Consider the following 22,585-nt stretch of genomic DNA (forward strand, 5'->3'; position numbering starts at 1 on the left):
TCGCGCTAATCATCTCACTAGTTTGCACTACTATTAGTGCCGACCTACCGCGTAGCCAGGAACCTTGGAAGTTAACATTCACTTTTGCACTTCCAACTTTTGACACCTGCGCCATCCCGCGTCAGGGGCTCACAGCAGTAAATACACCCGTCTTTCCTCGCGAGTCAACAAATAATCGCAGTCACTACTTAGTACTAAATTCGTCACAAAGACAACTCCTGCTTGTGGCCGGCCACATCGACTCGATATAACAAATTAATAATTTTAATCTCGACAATTTGCGATTGCTTGACATTATTCAAGCCTCTACTGTTACACTTATAACATCCCTGATGAGTCCTTAATTTGTAAGTAAGTTGGTAGGACTTATTAGATGACATCTCCAGCAAGTATCTCTAGCTACTTTTCATGGTGCTAATATCCTAGTGCTCTAGACCGCATCTTTCGCATAGTCTTGATTTCCCAAGATGTCAGGCTACCAAGGAGGTGGTGGTGGTGGCGGCGGCGGCGGTGGCCGTCACGACTACGATGACGGATATGGTCAAAACCACGATTCGTACTACCAAGACGACCAGAATGGCCACTACTATGACAATGGTTATGATGCCCATGGGGGACAGCCGCAGCAGCAGCAGCCACACCATGGAAACGGAAACGGAAATGATGGCTATTACGATGAATCGTGAGTTTTTATGGCTTCCCATTTGCAACTAGAGATGATTACTGACCACTCATAGTGGTTACTACAACGCCGACGCAAACAATCCTTATGCCGCAGAGGGTGGTTACTACGATAACCATGATAATTACCAAGGAGAGTACTACGACGATGGCCATGGCGGATACTACGACAACTATGGTCAAGGTGGTAATAATGGCAATGGAGGACGACGCGGCGATTCCGAAGAAGATTCCGAAACCTTCAGTGACTTCACTATGAGGTCAGATATGGCTCGTGCCGCGGAGATGGATTACTATGGCCGTGGCGACGAGCGGTATAGTGGTTACGAGCAAGGCAAAGGATACCGGCCCCCTTCTTCTCAGGTCTCATATGGTGGCAACCGCTCATCTGGTGCCTCCACGCCCAACTATGGAATGGACTATGGCAACGTTCCCGGTAGCCAAAGATCCCGGGAGCCGTATCCCGCATGGACGTCTGATGCGCAGATCCCTTTATCCAAGGAAGAAATTGAAGACATTTTCCTTGATCTTACCAACAAATTCGGGTTCCAGCGCGACAGTATGCGGAATATGTATGATCACCTTATGATTCTGCTTGATTCAAGGGCATCTCGAATGACGCCTAACCAAGCCCTTCTGTCGCTCCACGCAGACTATATCGGTGGTGAAAATGCCAATTACCGAAAGTGGTATTTCGCTGCTCACTTGGATCTGGATGATGCCGTCGGTTTTGCGAATATGGGCAAGAAGTCCAAAAAGAAGAAGTCCAAGGGCAAGTCCGGCGATCCAAATGAAGAACAGGCTCTTGAAGACTTGGAAGGTGATGACAGCTTGGAAGCAGCCGAATACAGGTGGAAGACCCGCATGAACCGCATGTCTCAGCATGACCGAGTTCGCCAGATCGCTCTATTCCTTCTTTGCTGGGGTGAGGCGAATCAAGTGCGTTTTATGGCCGAGTGTCTCTGCTTCATTTTCAAGTGTGCAGATGACTATCTCAATTCGCCTGCCTGCCAGAATCTCGTCGAACCCGTTGAGGAGGGTACCTATTTGAATAATGTGATCACACCGCTGTACCAGTACTGCAGAGATCAAGGGTACGAGATCTCTGACGGAGTTTACGTTCGTCGTGAGCGAGATCACCACCAGATTATTGGCTACGACGATTGCAATCAGCTTTTCTGGTATCCCGAAGGTATCGAGCGTATTGTTCTCGAGGACAAGAGCAAACTAGTCGACGTTCCACCGGCAGAACGTTATGTCAAGCTAAAGGAAGTTAACTGGAAGAAATGCTTCTTCAAGACCTACAAGGAGACACGTTCTTGGTTCCACATAATTGTTAACTTCAATCGTATCTGGATTATACATTTGACCATGTTCTGGTTTTACACTGCCAAAAACGTTCCGACTCTTTTGGTTGGTTCGGTATATGAACAGGAAGTCAATCAACAACCTCCCAACTCGGCACAATGGTCTGTTGTCGGTGCTGGTGGTGCTATTGCTACCTTGATTCAGATTATTGCCACCTGTGCCGAGTGGGCGTACGTCCCGCGACGATGGGCAGGCGCTCAGCATCTCACTAAGAAGCTTCTGTTCCTACTCTTGGTATTCGCCATCAATATTGGTCCTAGCGTTTATATCTTTGGTTGGATAGATAATCAGGAGACGCAACCCGCTCTGGTTCTGGGTATAGTCCAGTTCATCATTGCGCTTCTTACCTTTTTGTTCTTCGCTATTATGCCTCTTGGTGGTCTCTTTGGCAGTTACCTCACGAGAAACTCTCGCCAGTACGTTGCAAGCCAGACGTTTACTGCTAGCTGGCCGCACCTCAAGGGCAACGACAAAGCGCTATCATATTTTCTATGGGCGGCTGTTTTCGGCATCAAGTTCGGAGAATCGTACATCTACTTGACTCTGTCTCTTCGCGACCCGATTCGTTATCTTCAAATCATGGATGTCTCGTCTTGCGTGGGAGACATGACCCTTGGGACGGTACTCTGCAAATACCAGCCAATAGTAATAATGGTTTTGATGATTGTCACCGATTTGATTCTCTTCTTCCTTGATACTTACATGTGGTACGTCTTGTTGAACGCGGTCATCTCTATCGCGAGATCATTCTATTTGGGATCTTCTATCTTGACTCCTTGGAGGAATGTGTTCTCGCGGCTTCCCAAGCGAGTCTACTCCAAGGTCTTGGCTACTACAGATATGGAGATCAAGTACAAACCGAAAGTTTTGATCTCGCAGATCTGGAATGCCATAGTCATTTCCATGTACCGAGAACATTTGCTCGCCATCGACCATGTCCAGAAGCTGCTCTACCACCAAGTTCCTTCCGAGCAAGAAGGCAAACGCACTCTACGTGCACCAACGTTCTTTGTATCTCAGGAGGATCATTCGTTTAAGACGGAGTTCTTCCCCACCTACAGTGAAGCAGAGCGTCGTATCTCTTTCTTTGCCCAGTCGCTGTCTATGCCGATTCCAGAACCTGTCCCGGTGGACAACATGCCTACATTCACTGTTCTGATTCCTCATTACGGCGAGAAGATTCTCTTGACCCTCCGCGAGATCATCCGTGAAGATGAGCCTTATTCCCGTGTTACGCAGCTCGAATATCTAAAGCAACTTCACCCTCATGAATGGGATTGCTTTGTCAAAGATACCAAGATTCTTGCCGACGAGACGTCCCAGTTTAATGGAGACGATGAAAAGGGAGAAAAGGATACCGCGAAGAGCAAGATCGATGACCTGCCATTTTATTGTATCGGTTTCAAGTCTTCTGCTCCTGAATACACTCTACGAACACGAATCTGGGCATCTCTTCGTTCGCAAACGCTCTACCGTACTATTTCGGGTTTTATGAACTACAGTCGTGCTATCAAACTGCTATACCGTGTTGAGAATCCGGAAGTTGTTCAAATGTTCGGTGGTAACTCGGAGAAGCTAGAACGCGAGTTGGAAAGAATGGCTCGACGGAAGTTCAAAATCTGTGTCTCGATGCAGCGTTACGCCAAATTCAAGAAAGAGGAGATGGAGAACGCCGAGTTCTTACTTAGAGCCTACCCTGATCTGCAAATCGCTTATCTTGACGAGGAGCCTCCGGCGGTTGAAGGTGAAGAGCCGCGAATCTACTCTGCCCTCGTCGATGGACACTCTGAAATCATGGAGAATGGCATGCGACGGCCTAAGTTCCGCATTCAGCTCTCTGGTAACCCTGTGCTAGGTGACGGCAAATCCGATAATCAGAACCACTCGATCATTTTCTACCGTGGAGAATATATTCAGCTCATCGATGCCAACCAGGACAACTATCTAGAGGAATGCCTAAAGATTCGCTCGGTATTGGCTGAATTTGAGGAAATGAAGTCTGACAACATCTCGCCCTACACACCCGGTGTCAAGACCGAGTCTGTAGCCCCCGTCGCCATTCTCGGTGCCCGTGAGTACATTTTCTCGGAGAATATTGGTATTCTTGGCGATATTGCCGCCGGTAAGGAACAAACATTCGGTACCCTCTTTGCCAGAACCCTGTCTCAAATCGGTGGCAAGCTTCATTACGGTCATCCTGATTTCCTCAACGGTATCTTCATGTGCACGCGTGGTGGTGTCTCCAAGGCTCAGAAAGGTCTTCATCTGAACGAGGATATCTACGCTGGTATGAATGCAATGCTTCGCGGTGGTCGTATCAAGCACTGCGAGTACTACCAGTGTGGTAAGGGTCGTGATTTGGGTTTCGGTTCCATTCTTAACTTCACTACGAAGATCGGCACTGGTATGGGTGAACAGCTACTCTCTCGGGAATACTACTATCTTGGTACTCAGCTCCCTCTGGACCGTTTCCTGTCTTTCTACTATGCCCACGCCGGTTTCCATCTGAACAACATCTTCATCATGTTGTCTTTGGAGATGTTCATGATCGTCCTGATCAACATTGGCGCGCTTCGACATGAGACAAACGCTTGTGAGTACAACCGGAATGTCCCTATTACGGATCCCATGTTCCCCACAGGATGTCAGAACACAGATGCCCTTATGGACTGGATTTACCGCTGCGTCATCTCTATTTTCGTCGTGTTCTTCTTGAACTTCATACCTTTGGTTGTCCAAGAGTTTACAGAACGTGGTATTCTACGTGCTGCAACTCGTCTGGCCAAGCAGTTTTGCTCTCTCTCCCCCTTCTTCGAAGTGTTCGTCTGTCAGATCTACGCCAATGCTGTGACACAGGATTTGACTTTCGGTGGTGCTCGATACATCGGAACTGGTCGTGGTTTCGCCACTGCTCGTATCCCCTTCGGTGTCCTCTATTCGCGTTTCGCGGGTCCTTCAATCTACTTCGGTGCGCGCTTGGTTTTGATGTTACTATTTGCAACCTTGACGGTTTGGCAGGCGGCGCTGGTATATTTTTGGATCTCGCTCATTGCGCTGGTTATCTCGCCCTTCCTTTACAATCCTCACCAGTTTTCGTGGAACGACTTCTTCATCGACTACCGTGACTATCTTCGCTGGCTGTCTCGTGGTAACTCTCTCAGCCACGCGTCCTCGTGGATTTCTTTCTGTCGTCTCTCTCGTACCAGAATGACTGGTTACAAGCGCAAGGTCCTAGGTACTCCGTCCGGTAAATTGTCAGCTGATGTTCCTCGTGCTGCGATGAGCAATGTCTTCTTCGGCGAGATCTTTGCACCCCTCGCTTTCGTCGCATTAACAGGCATTCCGTACCTTTTCATTAACGCGCAGACCGGCGTCCATGCCCATCAGGACAAAGTTGTCCCGACTGCATCGCTCTTCCGTGTCGCTATTGTTGCTCTTGCCCCTATTGGCATCAATGCCGGTGTACTCGGTGCCATGTTCGGCATGGCTTGCTGTATGGGACCACTACTGAGCATGTGCTGCAAGAGATTTGGTAGCGTATTGGCTGCCATTTCTCATGCTTTGGCTGCCATCTTTCTCCTCGTGTTCTTTGAAGTCATGTTCTTCCTTGAAGGTTTTGATTTCACGAGGACGCTCCTAGGAATGATCACCGTCGCAGCCATTCAGCGGTTTATCTTGAAGATTATTATCACATTTGCGCTTACTCGTGAATTCAAGACGGACCAGTCCAACATTGCGTTCTGGACGGGCAAATGGTACTCTATGGGCTGGCACTCGGTTTCCCAGCCGGCACGTGAATTCCTCTGCAAGATTACGGAATTAACCATGTTCGCCTCCGACTTCGTCCTCGGTCACTTCATTCTATTTTTGATGTTCCCAGTCATCTTGATCCCGAAGATTGATATGTTACATTCGATGATGCTCTTCTGGCTTCGTCCGAGGTATGTTGCTCTACTACCTTTATTTTTGTTCTAAGCTAACGATGTGGTATCTAGTCGTCAAATTCGGCCGCCTATCTACTCGATGAAGCAGTCGAAGCTCAGGAGGAGACGTGTTATTCGCTACGCTATTCTGTACTTTACTCTGCTTGTTGTCTTTGTCGGTCTGATCGTTGGACCCGCCGTAGCGGGCAAGCAGATCGGACCTACTTTGACCGATGCTCTAAGTGGCCTTGGCATCCCGATCGCGCAACCGGCTGGCCAAGATCATAACGACACTAAGAACCATACTCAAACCGGTACGGGCAGGCCAGGGTACTCAGGACCCGGTCTAGCATCGATGACAAAGACGGCGGACGCCGCTGGTTCAGCGGAAACGGACAAGTCAGATAGCAGCGACGATACTCGGAAGTTCCGATTTGTCTAAGAGGGACACTAGAAGGGATGCTTGTACCATAAAAGAAAAAAAGATGGTCCTAGTCCCTCAACCAGTACGAGATTAAGTGGAGTGCTGGTGTGATATTCCAAGTTGTTTTTTGATGCTGTGTATTGACTAGGTAAAGAAGGCGGCATGGCACATGGTATTTTCATTCTTCCTAAAGTCATGGCATCAATATTTGCAGGGTTTTTCTTCCGTTTTTTTCTGTCTCTGGAATGGAAATGAGATGGTGTTCTATACGTAATGATAAAGGCTCCGATTGCATTTATTACTTATTACTACGATGACGTTTTCATGCGTGAAGTATTTTTATGTGACATGAATGATGTCGATGTCGATGTTGATGGCGGGGGAGTAAAATAGAATATCCCACGCAACAAGCAAGTATTATAGTGCAGTATTATAATTAATATTTACTATCAAGTGATCACATATAGTTGTTGGGTATCTACTTGATTTTGCTGTTAAGACCTTAAACAACCCTCCTTTTTTGGGTTGTTTGATTTGGCTAGTTGAAGAAAGACGGGATTCCAGAATAGGGAATGTTTGAGTCTATCGATTGAGCCTTGCTTATTAGTAAGGCTCTTTTCGTACCCGAACCCGAAGAGATAAAGTAGTGCGACAGATAGTGCAACGTGAATTTACACGCTACATATACGGAATACTATAGTAGGCAGTATGTACGGCAGTTACGCAAACTTGGCAACTGCAAAGATACCCTGAGTGCATAATAAGATGCATATTACAGTATATAATTGAAGTTAATGTCTCAACTTTAAAAAAAAGAGAAGTTGCCACTAGCTTATTAATATGTAATGAACAGAACGTGATTGTTTCCTCGCCAATCCCTGATCTTCCCTGTTCCCTTACGTTCATGTTCACGTTCACGCGCTCGCACAATCCCACCACGTTTCCTATTCTTAAATTTTTATATGTAAGATATATATATATATAAATTAAAATTAAAAATCCAAAACTTTGCATATACCTACGTATTTCCCCAGTTCTCCCCCACAGTCATCAAAAGTTGCTCGTGCAGTTCGGGACACCTCGGAATAGATTTGTAGAGACGATCCCCTCTCCTCGGATGTCAAGGATTCGGACTAGTCCCTTGGGTCTCATCTTGAGATCGACACAAACCACACCGCTTAGGCACCGAATGGCGAAATAGAGGCTGACCGGTTCATGCCGAGCTAAGGCCAAGGAAAGACTAGTGAGGTCTTCGGGGCCTGTAATTTATTCGCTTGACCCGGCGGTTTGCAACAAATGCGGCTGTTTATTTCCCGCCGTCCGACTTCAGCCCGCTTTGCCGTCGCCGCCACCGCCGCCGCCGCCATGCCTTACCTTGGCTGCGTTTGGCAGGCAAACGCTAATTTTTATCGCGCCCGCGTTTCTAACGGCTAACGGCCCTACGATACCATAAGGGGACGTCCTAATGGTACCAATGCCAGAATGACTCGAGGTGTGGGCCAGTCCTGTGGGTATCAATGACGAAATGCGGATGAAGATCTTCAGGTCTGCCCCCATAATAAAAGGCACAAATTTTGCTCTCTGCTACAAATCACAGCCTGGCCTGACTGTCACATTTCAATTCTCACGCGGTCCGCACGTAATGCCATGCATTGCGTCCGCCCGCGCTGCCCGTTGTTGGTAGCTGTTGGTAGCTGTTGGTGCTGCAAACTTCTCGTGGAGTGGACACCAATCTAAGGGTCTTCTCAGACGTTATGATGACATTTCCTCGGCCCTTGCTCGGTGACACCCACCCACGAACTCAACCTCCACTGCCTCTCAGCAGGTTGCTGCGATAGAGGCGTGAGGACCCTTTTTTTTCTTGATACGGACCCTTTTTTCTTGTGATTGTCAGAGTATTCCTGGTTATGCTGGGATATACTGCGACATACGTATGCGAGGTAAGAGGTCGTGTAAGCAGATCGTGTAGCTCAACATAAACATATATAAGATATCCGGTGGACCATACTCTCCTTATCCCCCAACAGCCTAGAACTCGTTCCATTTCCCTATCCTCCAGCTTTTCCCCCTTCTCCTCATTCTTACCCCTTCTCACTCCAGGTTCCCGTAATCTTACAATCTAGATTTCCCCCCTGGACGAGTCCTACGTAGATAGCTACGGCAGCCTACGACGATGGGGCACAAAGACAACGCCGATGGCGCGCCCACATACTGGGGCAAGTCTGGCAAGACATTGCAGAAAATGATCACGGCCGTAGCGACGACGGATTTTCTGTTGTTCGGTTACGATCAGGGCGTTATGTCCGGTATCATCTCGGCTCCCGCCTTCACCTCTGACTTCCCGGAGGTAGATGGGGACAGCACGTACGAGGGTTTCGTCGTGTCCATTTACGCTGTCGGCTGCTTCTTAGGTGCCTGTTTCATTCTCACGTTCGGTGACCACCTCGGCCGCCGCAATTCTATCTTTACCGGAGCTACTATCATGATTATTGGTGTTATCATTCAAGTCACCGCCATGCCTAATGGATCAGGGGGAAGCGCGACAGCACAGTTCATAATCGGGCGGTGTATCACGGGTATAGGCAACGGTATCAACACATCGACGGTGCCAACCTATCAAGCAGAGTAAGTCATTACTTCATTCTCATCTCCTTATTAAAGTGCATAGGATCTAGTTCCGCTAACCTTTGTCTCTTCCGTGTTTTTAGATGCAGTCATTCGCACAATCGTGGAAAGCTCATCTGCATTGAGGGCGGCAACGTTGCGATCGGAACCTTGATTGCTTACTGGATCGACTACGGGTGTACCTATGGGCCTCACGCCTTCGTTTGGCGATTCCCCATCGCTTTCCAGTGTGTCTTCGCTTTGGTCGTCATCCTCCTTATGACCCAGCTACCGGAATCACCCAGATGGCTATTAACGAAGGATCGAAACGAAGAAGCAACCACGGTCCTGGCGGCTCTTAACGGTGAACGCCGGGACGACCCTGCTGTCCAGACACAAGTTGCTGTTATCGTCGACGCTATTCGTGCTTCTGGCCATGGTGGCGGCGTTACTCCTATCTCGGATCTCTTCACTGGTGGCCCGACCCAACACTTTCGCCGTCTCCTTCTCGGTGCCTCCTCGCAGATGATGCAGCAGCTATCGGGTTGCAACGCAGTCATCTACTACTTCCCCATCCTGTTCCAGACCTCGATCGGCACTTCGCACAACCTAGCCCTGCTTCTCGGAGGTATCAACATGGTCGTATATTCCATCTTTGCCACTACCTCGTGGTTCGCCGTCGAGCGGATCGGTCGTCGAAAGCTCTACCTCATCGGTACCGTTGGCCAGTGCTTGTCCATGGTTCTCACCTTTGGTGCTCTGATTCCTGGAACGGAAGAAGCAGCTAAGGGAGCTGCTGTTGGTCTTTTCGTAAGTTGACCTATCTTACCCACCAATGCCATTTGGCTATAGATAACTAATGCTTTTAAATAGACTTATATCGCATTCTTCGGTGCGACATGGCTTCCGCTACCGTGGCTGTACCCGGCCGAGATTAACCCTCTTAAGACACGTGCTAAGGCCAACGCAACTTCGACAGTATCCAACTGGCTGTGGAACTTCTTCATCGTGATGATCACGCCGGTACTACTAAGCAACACAGGACGCAGCGGTTGGGGTACCTACCTATTCTTCGCGATACTCAACGCAATGTTCTTCCCCGTTATCTATTTCTTATACCCAGAGACAGCTGGACGTACCCTTGAGGAGATTGATGTTATCTTCGCTAAGGGTTACGCCGAGAAGATGAGTTACGTTAAGGCTGCGCAAGACCTGCCCCGTCTTACGGAGCAAGAAGTCGCGCAGAAGGCCCGCGAGTACGGGTACTGCTTGTCCGACGAGGAGGCCACCGTCAGCATGCATGAGAAGGCCGAAGCTGTCTTTTCGACCCCGCCTTCTTCTGATTAATGCTGTCACATGGCGCAAGAATTCACGATTAGATGATCGCGCAACGGATCGCGATCATATGTTTTCCTATTTCAACAATGCTCGCCTTTGATTAAGGTCATGACAGTTATGATATTTTGTTATGGTGTTCAATGTTGACGCCCGACACTGCCACATTCGGTACAATTATGATGAATCGGTTCATAAACCGAAATCATGCGTGTTATATTCATTGGGATAATGGAATTACCATTAGCGGTGCCATATGATCAGGAAGTCCACGATAGGCTTTTTTCATATCTGAATTTTTTTTCGGTCTTGAGGATGCTAATCGTTTTCTCCTTCTGTTGTCTTTTTTTATTTTTTCTCATTTTATATTCCCACGGGGTCGTCGAGATATACCCTCGGGTCAGATATGACCCGAAACTGGATGTTGAATAGACTGGTTAGAATCAGTTTATATAGATCTATTAGATTAGATCGTTGTATCTAGCCGCGTTAGAAATGTGGCGAAGTAAGCATGGGCGAGGTCCCTTATAGGCAGGCATTCTGTAGACAGGCATTCTATAGACTATGAATACCAATTGGAATCGCAAAAAAAAAAAAAAACTAGTCTGGCGCAATTAAGAATCTTCTTGGCGACTGTGTTGTCGACGAGCTGAAATGGACGAATGGTCACAGGTAAGAAATCTCGGGGATTGTAGCCAGGTTCGAGAGACGATGTAATGCGGCGCGGCATAACGGCGCTGATTCGCTGGTTGTGACCTTTTGACATTTCGCTGGACCTATCAGCTCTTCGGCGATTTAAGATGGGCTTATGGTAGAATGAGTGAGATGGGATGGTCTTATGGCGACTTGATATGTGCGTATAGTATAGTATGAGGTATGTAAGATGGCCAGGTTACTTACCACCGCGATACGATATGGAAGAACCAACAGCTCACTTGTACAGTTCCACGCAATAGGCACTCCCAAATAGAAATAGAAATAAAAATACGGGTTTGAATTCGTCTACAGAGAATAGAATGCTGCGCAAATCGTACACACCCACCTCCTTTTCCCTTTGGCCGCACGGATCCTACCGACTCAGCCAACCTTTCTCATCCATGCGTATATGCCTAACCTAACTCATTAATTCATAATCTACCCGCCCGTCTATGCCACGAGACCGTCCTACTCGTCGCAAGGCGAATACTGTCCTCCCATTCCCCAGTACTGCTCGGCCATGAACGTCGCCGCCTCGGCCTTCTTCCACATGTCGTTGAACGCAGTGAAGAGAATAAGGTTGCTAGCATTAGAAGCATAGGCCTTCTTGATGGTCGAGAGCGCCGTCGACTGCTGATCCATTCCCGGAACAGCCTCGCCGTTCGATTCTCCCTGCCAAGGCCAACCCGTCTCCGTAACCACGATACGTTTGCTCGAATCGGATAGCTTACTACGAATGTTACTAACGGTGGAAGTAACAAACGAGCCTGCTCCGTCGGGACCCGTGTTGGGATCGAAGAAGGGGTGGACGTTGACGGCGCAGTAGTCAGACTCGTCGCAGAGCTCGGGATGGGCGAGAATAGCGACGAACGTATCCACAATAACGACAGGTCCTTCATACCCGGCGCTTCTCAATAGGGAACGCGTTTGGCTCAATGCGCTGATACACTGATACACGGTTGCGCCACCGTCGTTGACTAGTTCGTTACCTACCGAGACGGTGTCGACGATATCCCAGTCGTTCTGGACGCCGGCAGCCATGGTAGATACTCCATCTTCGATGGAGTTGATGTCGAAAATGCCTAAGAATAACTTATTTCCATACTTTTTGGCAGCTGCATATGCTGTCGCTACCTGATCGCAATCAACGCCATACAAGCGAATGACGCCGTAGTCCTTGGCTATCAGCGCAAAGTCCGCATCAACCTCGTCTGCCGTCTTGCATTCTCCGTTACCTTTGTAAGGAGAGTAAGCAACGCCGTGAAGAGCGCCGCTGCTTGAAGATGGAGAAGCTGCTGAAGAGGACGCCGATTTCGAACTGGTCGGGTACGAATCGGCGGAAACGTGTTGAGAAGACAAAGCCTGCTGGGTAGTAGGAGAGGCTGCTTGGTACGAAGACGATTCAGATTGCACCACTGGCGCAGCCTTAGTTGACAGAGGAGAAATCTCCGTCGTTGGCGTCGTAGAAGTTGATGCTTCATACGTCTCTACTGATACGGGGACATAAACGACCGTCTCGATGGTGGTGCGAATCGGGTTGTTATTTTGATCTACATAGACCACGACTTCAGGGACTTCGGTAGTCGTACTGTATTTGGAATCAGTGACGGTGATTTTCTCCCTTTTCGCAATAGGGGCTCTGTTTGCCCTATGTCGGTGGAGATGTTGATGTTGATGTCCTGATAAACACATGAGCTCTTGTCCCTGGGGGGAGATAATAGATCAGAGCTGTGACTTACTCAGCTGCCCAGCCGACAGGCCGAGGAGGGAAAGAAGACTAAGAGAAAGTAGCGTAGATCTCATAATGTCGATATGTTAACACGATGCTGGGTATTTCCAGAATGAGCGTGATCGCGAAACTGCGAAACTGCGAAACTGCGAAAAACAAATAATGAGCGGCCTATGTTGTTAGCGAGGCAACGATTTACTTGAAGGAGCGACGAGAATAGAGACAAAAGGGGACATGAATGCGGCAGACGACACTCAACAGGTGTCCATTAGCTACAAGGACTGCGAGGGAAACAAAAGCAGACAAAGGAGTGTGGAGTGTAGTGAGAGCTTGTGCTGGTAGGTAAAGAGGACAATTAAGGGACTAGGTATGTATGTTGAGGTTCTAGATTCGAGGGACGAGGTGCCCGTCCAAGAAAACACATAGATAGTATCAGCATAGATAGTATCAACATAGCTGATCGTATGTGGCGGAAGTTGCCCCGGCATCGAAGGGGGAAAGGGGTAAACAAGATGTGGTGAAGGAATGATGGCGTTTGTAAAGGGGGTCATTATTATTGAATACAATGAATAACAAGGGAGAGAGCACCCACTATCTTTTATTCCCGATTTTAGACAGAGGTCATTATCGATGTTGCCTTATTTTTGAATATGAATATGATAGATAGGCTAATAGGTTAATAGGTAAAGTAAGGAGGAGTGATTGAAGGAGTGATTCGCAGTTGACCAGCTAATATCCTAATATCGCATATCTTGATTTATCGATAACCTCAAAGGAAGGTGGTTGGTTGTAAAAGAGAGTGTTTTATAGGTTAGGTGCCTACCTAAGGTATCGTAAGGAATGATGGCGGTGGTAGGTAAACGAGTTATCCGAGTTATATGAGATCTGGTGGTGTTAGCCTAAGTAAAATTCTCCTAGGGCAACGACATCGTGGGTCAAAATTTTTTTTTTTTTTTTCAATCTACATACAACGTCATCACAACGCGCGGCAAGAACGCTAGAGAAATGAGACCCACGCTTCCCTTCGGTCGAGAACCACATGACATAGACATCAATGTTTCACATTTCATCTAATAGTTCGTCCGGAAGGCACAAGGCACAAGGCACAAGGCACAATACCATGCCTGGTCCTTACCTGTAGATAAAAAAAAACAAAAAAAAAACAAAGACATCGGGCCCCATCGACTTTTCAGCCCTGGGCCCCCTGCCCCCTTTTCCATAGGATAAAAATAGATAAGTTCATCACAACGCCACAGTGGAACGTAACGTAACGACATTCGTAAGATAGAATTAGTAATTAGTATATGGTTCTAGTGTATGGTCTGATCCATCCGATGCCGGCAGTTTGCCTTTCCATCCTGAATATACATTCGTGGACCCTTCAATTATTAATCGAAACGGATTCGACTGCTTATCCATCTCAACCCCAGGTCATGCCCAGGTCGTCGTATAATAGCCATTACACATACAGCTACCTCATCTCGCGTCATATCGTGAAGCAACGTGAAGCAGTCGTGAATAACATCACGAGAAACTGAATGTCCTAAGCAGCTAGTGACGACGCCTGCCGGTTAGGTTTTCGGGTCATGATCTTGGTGATAGCGTGTCGAATCGTCGTCCCGGCCTTTTCGATTTCCTTCTTAGACAAACCCGACGTGATACAAACCTTCAAGGCAGGCTTAATATCTATGTCGTTCGTGCCGATGCTACCAATCAGTGGGAAGCTCTTCAGTCGCGTAATTAGTACACCGTTGGCGAGTGCCTATATATTTCTGTAAGTGGATAAACTTCGTTTGTGTTTTTCCTGTAAAACTTACCTCATCCGTAATCTCAAGGAACAGCCGCTCTTGATCTTCGTTGCTCAGTCGTCTCGACGAGACGACCTCAGGCTTGAACACTAGTAGCATGATCGGGTTCTCAGGGTCGCTTGTGCATCGGACCCATTCGCTACGGGGATCGAGTTGTGCCTTCATAGCTTGAATGTTTTCTCGGCATGCCAGTAGGATATCAGGGTTGCATTGTAGAACGTTCAACGTCTCACTAGCTGTGACGGCAGCCATAGCAGGTAGAGCAGCCGAGTAAGTGTACGATGCGGCATTGATACGCTGGTGCCGTATCACGTCCTTTGAACCGGCGCAGAATCCACCAGCAGCACAGAGAGGTCCAGCCATAGAGCCAATGATCATATCGACAGCCTCCGAGTCGACGTTCTGAGCCTCAGTAAGTCCTCGTCCATTACGGCCGAGTACGCCAAACGACCAAGTCTCGTCCAGAGCGATGCGGAACTTATATTTCTCCTTCAGTTCAACCTAACACGTTCAAAAACTGTCAGCACGCTATAGGACGGGATTAAGTTGGCATCGGAAAGGGTTGGCTTACGAGCTTAGGAAGGTTAGAACAATCGCCAACCATCTCGAAAAGCCCCTCGGTAACAATGAATCGCCTAGTCAAGATCCTCTTCTTTGCTTGCTCTTCGGCTACTTTCTTCATAACCTGTTCCAAGTCTTCCATATCGTTATGCTCGTACCATTTAATGATGCTTCGGGAAGCCTCTAGTCCTTTACGAATCGAGTAGTTTACCATCCTATCCGCTACGATGACATCACCTCGCTTGCAGAAGGTCGGAATAACGCTGGAGATGGTAGAGAAAGCGTGAGCGTAGATAATACAGCTCTGGGTACCGAGGAACATGGCGATATCGTGCTCAGTCTGCATGTGGACATCCTGGTTGCCGTAAAATTGTGGGGGACCGCAAGGGCCAACTCCGTAGGTGCGCAGCGTCTGGATCGCCTTCTCTTTAATCGGTTCGCTTGCGTTGAAGTTGTAGAAGTTGTAAGAGGCCAAGTTTACGACAGTTTTTCCGCTGGACAGTTTCACCTTCGGACCCGTCGGTCTATGTTGATACTGTTAGTAGTGACTACTGACAGACCGAGAGACTAATTCTTACCCAACAATAACAGGTTGCCTCTCAGCTTCTGCCTCCTCAAGCTGCGTCTGAGGAGCGACGAGCGGTTCGGGCTCCCAATCTCTAACGAGCTCGTCGATCTCGTCATCGCGGAGCTTCACGTAATTGGGATCGTGGGTAGGATAAGACGGCGACAGAAGGTACCGAACGAAGAATATCACGAGCACAAGTTCTATCGCAGATCGAACGGGGTCATTCTGGTAGCTTGACTGGATATATCGAACCAAAACAGCACTTCCAGGAACTTTCTGGAAGGCATGGGATATTTCATGAAGCGAAGCCTGCAAGTAGGCTTGCGCCTCGTGCAAGTCCATTTTTAGCAATTTAGTACGGTGACGACTATTGAAGAAGAGACATTGAAAAGTTCAATATTATAGAGTTAACGTTAACAACAGTTTGGCGTTGAATTTGTAGGTGAGTGTTTAGTGTTTTCAAGAATTCGGGGCGTGAGACGTGGATAATATTATCATAGGGGCAAAGGTCGGTAGCCATCTCAAATTGGAAAAGGGTCCAGCTGTTTCTCAATCACAATTACGGATTACCTAAGGTGCCTCAAACACTTCCGCGAATCCGGCACTAGGGGACATTACCTACGGATCCGTAGCGGCGTTCAATTGAGGCAGCCTAGACGCCCATTGGAAGCGGAAGCCCCACTTACTCGCATCAAGGCTAATGTAATGTAACTTGTTATAATCCCTTTAATTGTATGCATTGACGTAACTAATAGGTACATATACCTTTTAAGCACCTTTCAAGCACTTTTTACTAGACTTCAATCTCGCTACCTGCTACAGCAGCTTCCTGTTAACAAGGTCTTATGATATCAATGTCGATGCGACACCCGTAGAACAGCAATTTGTAAATTCATTCGTTACGCCTCAAGTGCCTTGATAAACGCCGGACTCTCGTTGCCCTCGACTACTTTGGAAATCGGCGTAAGATACGCTTTGCTATCACCAGATTCCTCCCCAAGCTGCCGAATGTATAATTCGGCCACTTTGATCCACATGGCCTTCTCTGTCTTGCTTGCTCCCGAACCCTGCCAGACCCAAATAGCGGACCCGGTATCCAACAGGAAGACATCATTGCTGTCTAGATCAGAGCTGTCTATTGTGGTGCCTTCTTTCACTACGTCGAATCTCAGCTGGCCGGAAGCATCTGACAGACGGAACAGCTTGCGAGGGCGATGATTGGCAGCATCTTGACTCTTGGACGAGATAATAGGCCGCGGTGCCTGAAATGGTCCTTCGACATCTTCTCCGCCTAGCATAGTAACGATAGTTCGCGATCTCGACTCCTCTTGCGCTATCACTTCGACGTCAATGTGTTTCGCGATGGTCATATCGTGAACGACTTGTGCGGCCTTAGCCTTCTCCATTGGGCTGCAGTTCTTACCCTGCCAGACCCAGATTTTGCCGTTGCGCTCCAACACGAAGACGTCGTTTTCGTCAAGATTCTGCCAGGTAGGCTCAACTTCGTAGATCAGGATCGAGTCGGCGCGTTTGGCAGTTGGGTGCTTGAAGATCCTGAGCAACGTGAGCGTCTCCTTCGGTTCCTCCTCGGTCTCGACGTGCGTGAAACCGGAGCGGACACCGCCAGATAGGATCCGGATGCGAGAGAACAGGGCCACGAAGTCATCGGAAGGCTCCTTCTGGAGCTCGCGGTGCTGTATGGCCACGCCGTGTAGAAACTCATCGAGTTCGACTGTCTTGTAGGCAGCGGTGCCCGCCTCATCTTGCGTTGTCTTACTTCCGAGCCAGAAGAAGATATCATGGGCCAGCTTTTCCTGACCATCCTTGCTTCCCACCTTGTACGAGTGTAAAACGATGTAACTGTCTCCCTCATGGAAGTCGCCGTACTGTTCCTTTGGCCATGGAACTACCTCGAAATCCTCAATTCGCCATACGTAAAGGCCAGGGGTATTTCCGACTTCTTGCCATGCCGGCTCACTGGCTGCTGAGTTGTACTTAACTTTATGATCAAGCTCTGTTCCAATGTTCTCGACATTGCTATCCCTCCAGTCGTAGTCTTTCATATGTACTAATCCTTCGTGTGGTGCCATCTCGACGATACGATGATGCCAGCTATGGAAGTGCACGCGTATTTAGTTGCTCCTTTGTGTATAGTACAGGTAGATGCGAAGAAATGATATTAACACGATACACCAATACGAATAAGAGGATGCTGTTGACGTAATGGAGCTGAGCTGGCAATGGGTTGTCTAGGTACTTTGAAACAGAATAAGGCGGGGGGCTGAAATAGCATTATCCTTATTAGTAGGGATACATATATCGGTCCATTGTGCATCCATTATGCACTTGGTTTGCTGCTCCCCGCCTCTCGTAACATCGCATCTATCACGATATGTTATCGCGGATTGGCTGTGGAATTTAGTAGAGAAAACATAGGTACCTACCTACTAACTAACATAGACTACTAAATTTAGAGGTAGATGGACTGTGGAGACCAAACATTCCCAATTATCCAGTTATAAACTGTAACTTACAGTGATATCAGAAACTTTTCGCCATCCAAAACCTCCGTCTCAAACTTATCACAATTACAGCAAAACAACTCAAGGACCACAAATCCACAATCTACACTATCGCCAACTTCCACTCTCAACCGAATAATCGGCAAAGCGAGAGCAGAAAAAGAAGCATGTCGGATAAAAACACCACATCCCAAGAGTTTACCTCCTATTACCTGCAACAAAGCACCAAGGAGTTCGCAGAGGACCTAGACAAGGTCCGCAACGCCGACGACTTCAAAGGCGATGCGGTAGCCATGCTCGTCAAGTCACTGCAGCAAGGCACGTCTCTATTCTCGGCTGCCGACCAAGAGAGAATACTGAAGGCGCGAAAATCTGGGGAAGAAGATAAATGAAGTGCGCATGCGCGAGGTGTACCCAACAGGTTGTTAGAGGCTGAGGGAGATATTCGGGTTTGAAGAATGAGATTATTTAGAAGGAACACACACTATTAGATAGTGTTCAAACCTAATCGCGACCTGATTCTGTAAAAAATTGAAAGGTCCTTTTTCTACGAAGGAGCAATATTACGTAATTCATTCAATCGGCAAATGCACAGCAACTGCCTGCCTTCGTGATTGATATCGAACTCACCTTTTTGAAAAACAATGTAAAATAAACATCGGAAAAGGGAAACACGAAGAGCAAAAGATATTAAAAATGACAATTAGGTATTCAAATATAGAAAAAGATCGACACGAGCAGGATTCGAACCTGCGCGTCCTAAGACATGAGATAGACTGGACCACAATATTGGGATTCAAGTCTCACCCGTTAGACCACTCCGGCATCGTGCCTTGATTTGCTGCTGTTGAATTGTGGCCCGTTATAGCGCTATAAGTATGTAGGTGTCTGCTTGCTGCCAATTCCTTAGCCCGGAAAACATTGCCAGACCTATCCATGTAGCCAATCAAGGCGTTCTAGGTTGATTTACATACATAGTCGTAAAGTGTAATCAAATTGAACTATTCTTATTGGTCGAGCGCTTGAATTGATTTGCTATATAATAATAACAACTGCTCGGGGAAGATTCAAGCAAGAATTATTCTCAACCTGACTTGGCTCTGTAAAGAATGGCTGGCTGGCTAGAGACCGGATCTGAGACATTAATTAATTAATGACTACATCTTGAGAACTCGGGTTTCATGGAAGGCGAAACCCTGTGATTAGACCTATAGGTATCTAGCAAGGAGCAATCTTGTATGATAAACTCGAAGACATTTGCATATGCATAAATCACCACCAGCTTCAGCTTTTACTGCTTAGTATAGAAAGTAATTATAATAACATCTTGCCCTAGCTACGACATTGACAAGTTTCTACATATGCATTACTACTAGCATCCACCAATAATGACGTGGTAACAACAGAAAAGATGCCCCTATAGATATGTATTCACCCGGGGCCGAAACCATGTCCCTAACTAGGAATTATTGTCGTGTAGTAAGCAATAACTAACGGGAAAAGAATACTTGCATATATCCAGGGAACTCCGACCATGATTTCGTAAAGAGGGAAGCCGGGAGAAAGTCTACTATACCGACTCCAAAAAAATTGTCTCGTAAGCATCATTCATTGCGCTATGAACCCAAAACATTGTGCGCGATCGAGGCACCACTAACCGATCCCCCCTCCCCCTCCCTCTCCACCCTCTCTACTGCTGATACGAAGACGGATATGAAACCTAGTCCTGAGCATCGCCATGAGATAGTAATAGCAACTATATAGTAGAGTGACACTGTTATCGTAATAAAACCGAGCTCCTCTGAACTTTCGAATCCCGTATGCGTAATATCATAGCTTAGCATCCCCCTAGCGTCGAATATCAAGACTAGCACGAGCAGACTCGATAGACGGGCGCACAGAACTGCTCGAACTTCTTCGTCTCCTTGCGCGTTGCTCGCTCGGATCCGAGGGGTTTAGTCCGGTAGATCTTGCAAAGAGGTTGAGAACGTCTGTCAAGGTAACGACGCCAATCAGGCGGCCAGATAGGTGAGACCCCGGTAGGGTGGAAGCTGGAGGGACCGAAGGGAAATGACTGCCGGTAAGAGACGTCTGCGAAGAAGATGGAGTCGGGATGAACACGGTGGGGCCTAGCGACGGGGTTCCTGGTGCGGAAGGAGACGGAGACGCAGACTCTACGATCCACATCCTATGTGAGCGGGTAGCAACTAGCTTGGCCACCGTGTGTGCAAGTGTTGAGTAAGGGTTAACATAGAAGACAGGGAATGAATCCTTCCCTTTCTCGACACCTTCCTCGGTCAGGATGACCGATATAAAATGCATGCACGAATTCTGTAGTAATGGGAGACTGGTTGCGTTGGTAAGAAGTTTGACGTCGGCCGTGGAAATATTGCCGACGACGTTTAAAGCGTTGTCAACCACGGCTACACTTGACAGGCCTTCCTGGTTCATAAGATTGAGAGCCTCTGTCAACGGGCTATCTGCGCTATGTGGTTGTTAGAGAATAGTTTAGGGTCAGAACTTAGGACTGGTAATGCACGTACTTGACAGCTAATATTTGCTGGGAGCCGACGCCAACCTCGCGCAAGAGCTTAGGGTACAGATCATCGATGACGCGGAAGTTAATGCCCTCGTGCCAGAAGAATTCTAAAAGCTTCAACTGGCTAAGGATACCGATCACTTCGGCATTGTGATTGCGGACGAGCACCCGGTGAACACCGCTGCCAAAGATCTCGATCGCCTTGGCCAGATCTTCATCTCCCTGAAGAGTGATAAGAGACTCTTTCCGACAAATCGGCTGGATGTCGCGGAGCGGTATGTTGTCTCTGGCCTGTGCTCTTCTTGCTATGGAATCGTACAATTCTACCAAGTCGTCGCTTGGATGCGCTAATCCGACTACGATTAAGATGTAAGCGTTTAAGTCGTTGAAATCGAATGTGGAGATGGGAATGGTGCCGGTAGCATTCTCTCGTATGATAACGACGTTGCTCGAAGTATTCTTAAGGAGCGCCTGAAGACATACAAGCAGTTAGAGATAAGCTGGATAAATCGATATTGGTGGATCAGGGTTAACTGTACCATTGTGGCATCCTGCACGCTGGTATCCAGTTCTACCCAGGAAACGTCATCTTTCGACACGAGCTCCCCGATTGCAACATCGCGCCAGTCTCTCCCGGCGAAGCGAGGATTCTGCTGCTTCGGAGCTGGCGGGTGGTTGAGCAATTCCTGAAGAGCGGCCTGGGTAAAAGATGGATGTCGCTGATTTCGCGGCGACGGCGGCAAGCCCCTCAGATTCTCTGCGAGACTGGAACGATGACTATGGCCTATGACATGACTGGATTTGTGCAGGCTCGAAGAGGAACCGGTTCGTTGAGGGGGTGGCGGTGAGATACTCGTTTCCTTGGAATCTTTACGTCCCCTAAAATAGAATGCATTAGGATCCATAGTGAAATGGTATTATATTAGAGCTGTTGACCGCAGCAGGGTATGTTCCTAGGAATATGGTGCAGTTATTCGCTCTGTCGCTCTGTCTCAAAGTCGCAAAGCCGCAAAGTCGAGGAGAGTCGGGATGGGATGTCTTGTAGCTTCGAAGCTGTAGCTACATCAATGTACATATAAATGTACATATACCTATAAGTACCTGTCTAGGTTAAGTATGTAGCTAGGTTACCTCTTAGTCTTGGCTTCGTCTATCCTACTTGCTCATATCTTAGACCATGGCTTTTACGGGATTTGTTATGGTGTTAATGGTGCTAATGGTTCTATACATGTGTGTGTGTATAGGTAAGGTTTGTATGCGTATATTTGATATTATCAAATGAGGATATTGTAGGTAGGTAGGTAGGTACCTTACATCATATACACTTCTTATGTAAAAGTAGGCGGTGCATTGATGAGACAAGACCATAAGGTCGTACCTACCTACCCCAAGGAAGATATCTCTTATGGTCCGAATTAATTATTCTAATTGTGGATAGCGTAGGTAACTACCCAGCTACCCCGTGAAATGGCAACCCCTCCTTCACCTTTCTACACCGTCACTCGTCACTCGTCACTCGTCTGTCATTAGCGTCAATCTGCAGCTATTTTATCAACTTTAACAAACCTAAAGTCTTCACAACTTAAAACAAAAACGCCACTGTTGGAGGGGTCGAGTACCTAAGGCAAGTGGGCCGATATAAAATAGTCTACTATGCATACCTTCTAACATCTAATATGGCTATAAAAACGAGGATTATACGCTATATCTGCAGTTCCATAAGGGAACCATGAGCTTGCAATGTTCTAGACGTACATGCTATCTTATGTCAACTAATAAGATATAAGAGTGATTAAGAGGTTGTAATACGTGGCATCGCAAATGGGT

The 22,585-nt window shown here is 47.6% G+C and overlaps 7 protein-coding genes and 1 non-coding gene across 8 annotated transcripts; 3 read left to right on the forward strand and 5 right to left on the reverse strand.

Moving 5' to 3' along the window:
• The first annotated feature begins 610 nt into the window (after positions 1–610).
• Positions 611–6,858, forward strand: F4813DRAFT_352815 (glycosyltransferase family 48 protein). Its single transcript, XM_049242557.1, has 3 exons — positions 611–682; positions 738–5,990; positions 6,045–6,858. Exons 2-3 carry the CDS (start codon positions 937–939, stop codon positions 6,412–6,414), a joined length of 5,424 nt encoding a protein of 1,807 aa, XP_049101365.1. The 5' UTR covers positions 611–682; positions 738–936; the 3' UTR covers positions 6,415–6,858.
• A 1,403-nt stretch (positions 6,859–8,261) lies between these two features.
• Positions 8,262–10,445, forward strand: F4813DRAFT_332643 (general substrate transporter). The gene is made up of 3 exons (XM_049241146.1): positions 8,262–9,021; positions 9,105–9,810; positions 9,874–10,445. Exons 1-3 carry the CDS (start codon positions 8,570–8,572, stop codon positions 10,345–10,347), a joined length of 1,632 nt encoding a protein of 543 aa, XP_049101366.1. The 5' UTR covers positions 8,262–8,569; the 3' UTR covers positions 10,348–10,445.
• An 859-nt stretch (positions 10,446–11,304) lies between these two features.
• On the reverse strand, positions 11,305–12,933 carry F4813DRAFT_332663 (glycoside hydrolase superfamily). Its single transcript, XM_049241147.1, has 2 exons — positions 12,771–12,933; positions 11,305–12,710 (listed from the first exon to the last, which is right to left on the reverse strand). The coding sequence occupies exons 1-2, from the start codon at positions 12,832–12,834 to the stop codon at positions 11,500–11,502; spliced, it is 1,275 nt and encodes a 424-aa protein (XP_049101367.1). The 5' UTR covers positions 12,835–12,933; the 3' UTR covers positions 11,305–11,499.
• Positions 12,934–14,066: 1,133 nt separating this feature from the next.
• Positions 14,067–16,256, reverse strand: F4813DRAFT_332689 (PLP-dependent transferase). The gene is made up of 4 exons (XM_049241148.1): positions 15,708–16,256; positions 15,140–15,653; positions 14,578–15,069; positions 14,067–14,522 (listed from the first exon to the last, which is right to left on the reverse strand). Exons 1-4 carry the CDS (start codon positions 16,037–16,039, stop codon positions 14,304–14,306), a joined length of 1,557 nt encoding a protein of 518 aa, XP_049101368.1. The 5' UTR covers positions 16,040–16,256; the 3' UTR covers positions 14,067–14,303.
• Positions 16,257–16,421: 165 nt separating this feature from the next.
• On the reverse strand, positions 16,422–18,086 carry F4813DRAFT_332699 (actin depolymerizing protein). Its single transcript, XM_049241149.1, has one exon. The coding sequence runs from the start codon at positions 17,785–17,787 to the stop codon at positions 16,597–16,599; it is 1,191 nt and encodes a 396-aa protein (XP_049101369.1). The 5' UTR covers positions 17,788–18,086; the 3' UTR covers positions 16,422–16,596.
• On the forward strand, positions 18,038–18,611 carry F4813DRAFT_387519 (ribosome-assembly protein 3-domain-containing protein; the record flags this gene model as incomplete). The annotated part of the gene is made up of 2 exons (XM_049246568.1): positions 18,038–18,046; positions 18,243–18,611. 2 exons carry the CDS (start codon positions 18,038–18,040, stop codon positions 18,609–18,611), a joined length of 378 nt encoding a protein of 125 aa, XP_049101370.1.
• Positions 18,612–18,948: 337 nt separating this feature from the next.
• Positions 18,949–19,052, reverse strand: F4813DRAFT_t53. Its single transcript has one exon. It is a non-coding gene; the product is annotated as a tRNA-Ser (tRNA).
• A 282-nt stretch (positions 19,053–19,334) lies between these two features.
• Positions 19,335–22,154, reverse strand: F4813DRAFT_352824 (uncharacterized protein). The gene is made up of 3 exons (XM_049242558.1): positions 21,298–22,154; positions 20,763–21,229; positions 19,335–20,704 (listed from the first exon to the last, which is right to left on the reverse strand). Exons 1-3 carry the CDS (start codon positions 21,661–21,663, stop codon positions 20,068–20,070), a joined length of 1,470 nt encoding a protein of 489 aa, XP_049101371.1. The 5' UTR covers positions 21,664–22,154; the 3' UTR covers positions 19,335–20,067.
• Between the last annotated feature and the right edge of the window lie 431 nt (positions 22,155–22,585).

This window comes from Daldinia decipiens (genome assembly GCF_022478715.1).
Source record: "Daldinia decipiens strain CBS 113046 unplaced genomic scaffold F4813scaffold_9, whole genome shotgun sequence".
Lineage (NCBI taxonomy): Eukaryota > Fungi > Ascomycota > Sordariomycetes > Xylariales > Hypoxylaceae > Daldinia > Daldinia decipiens.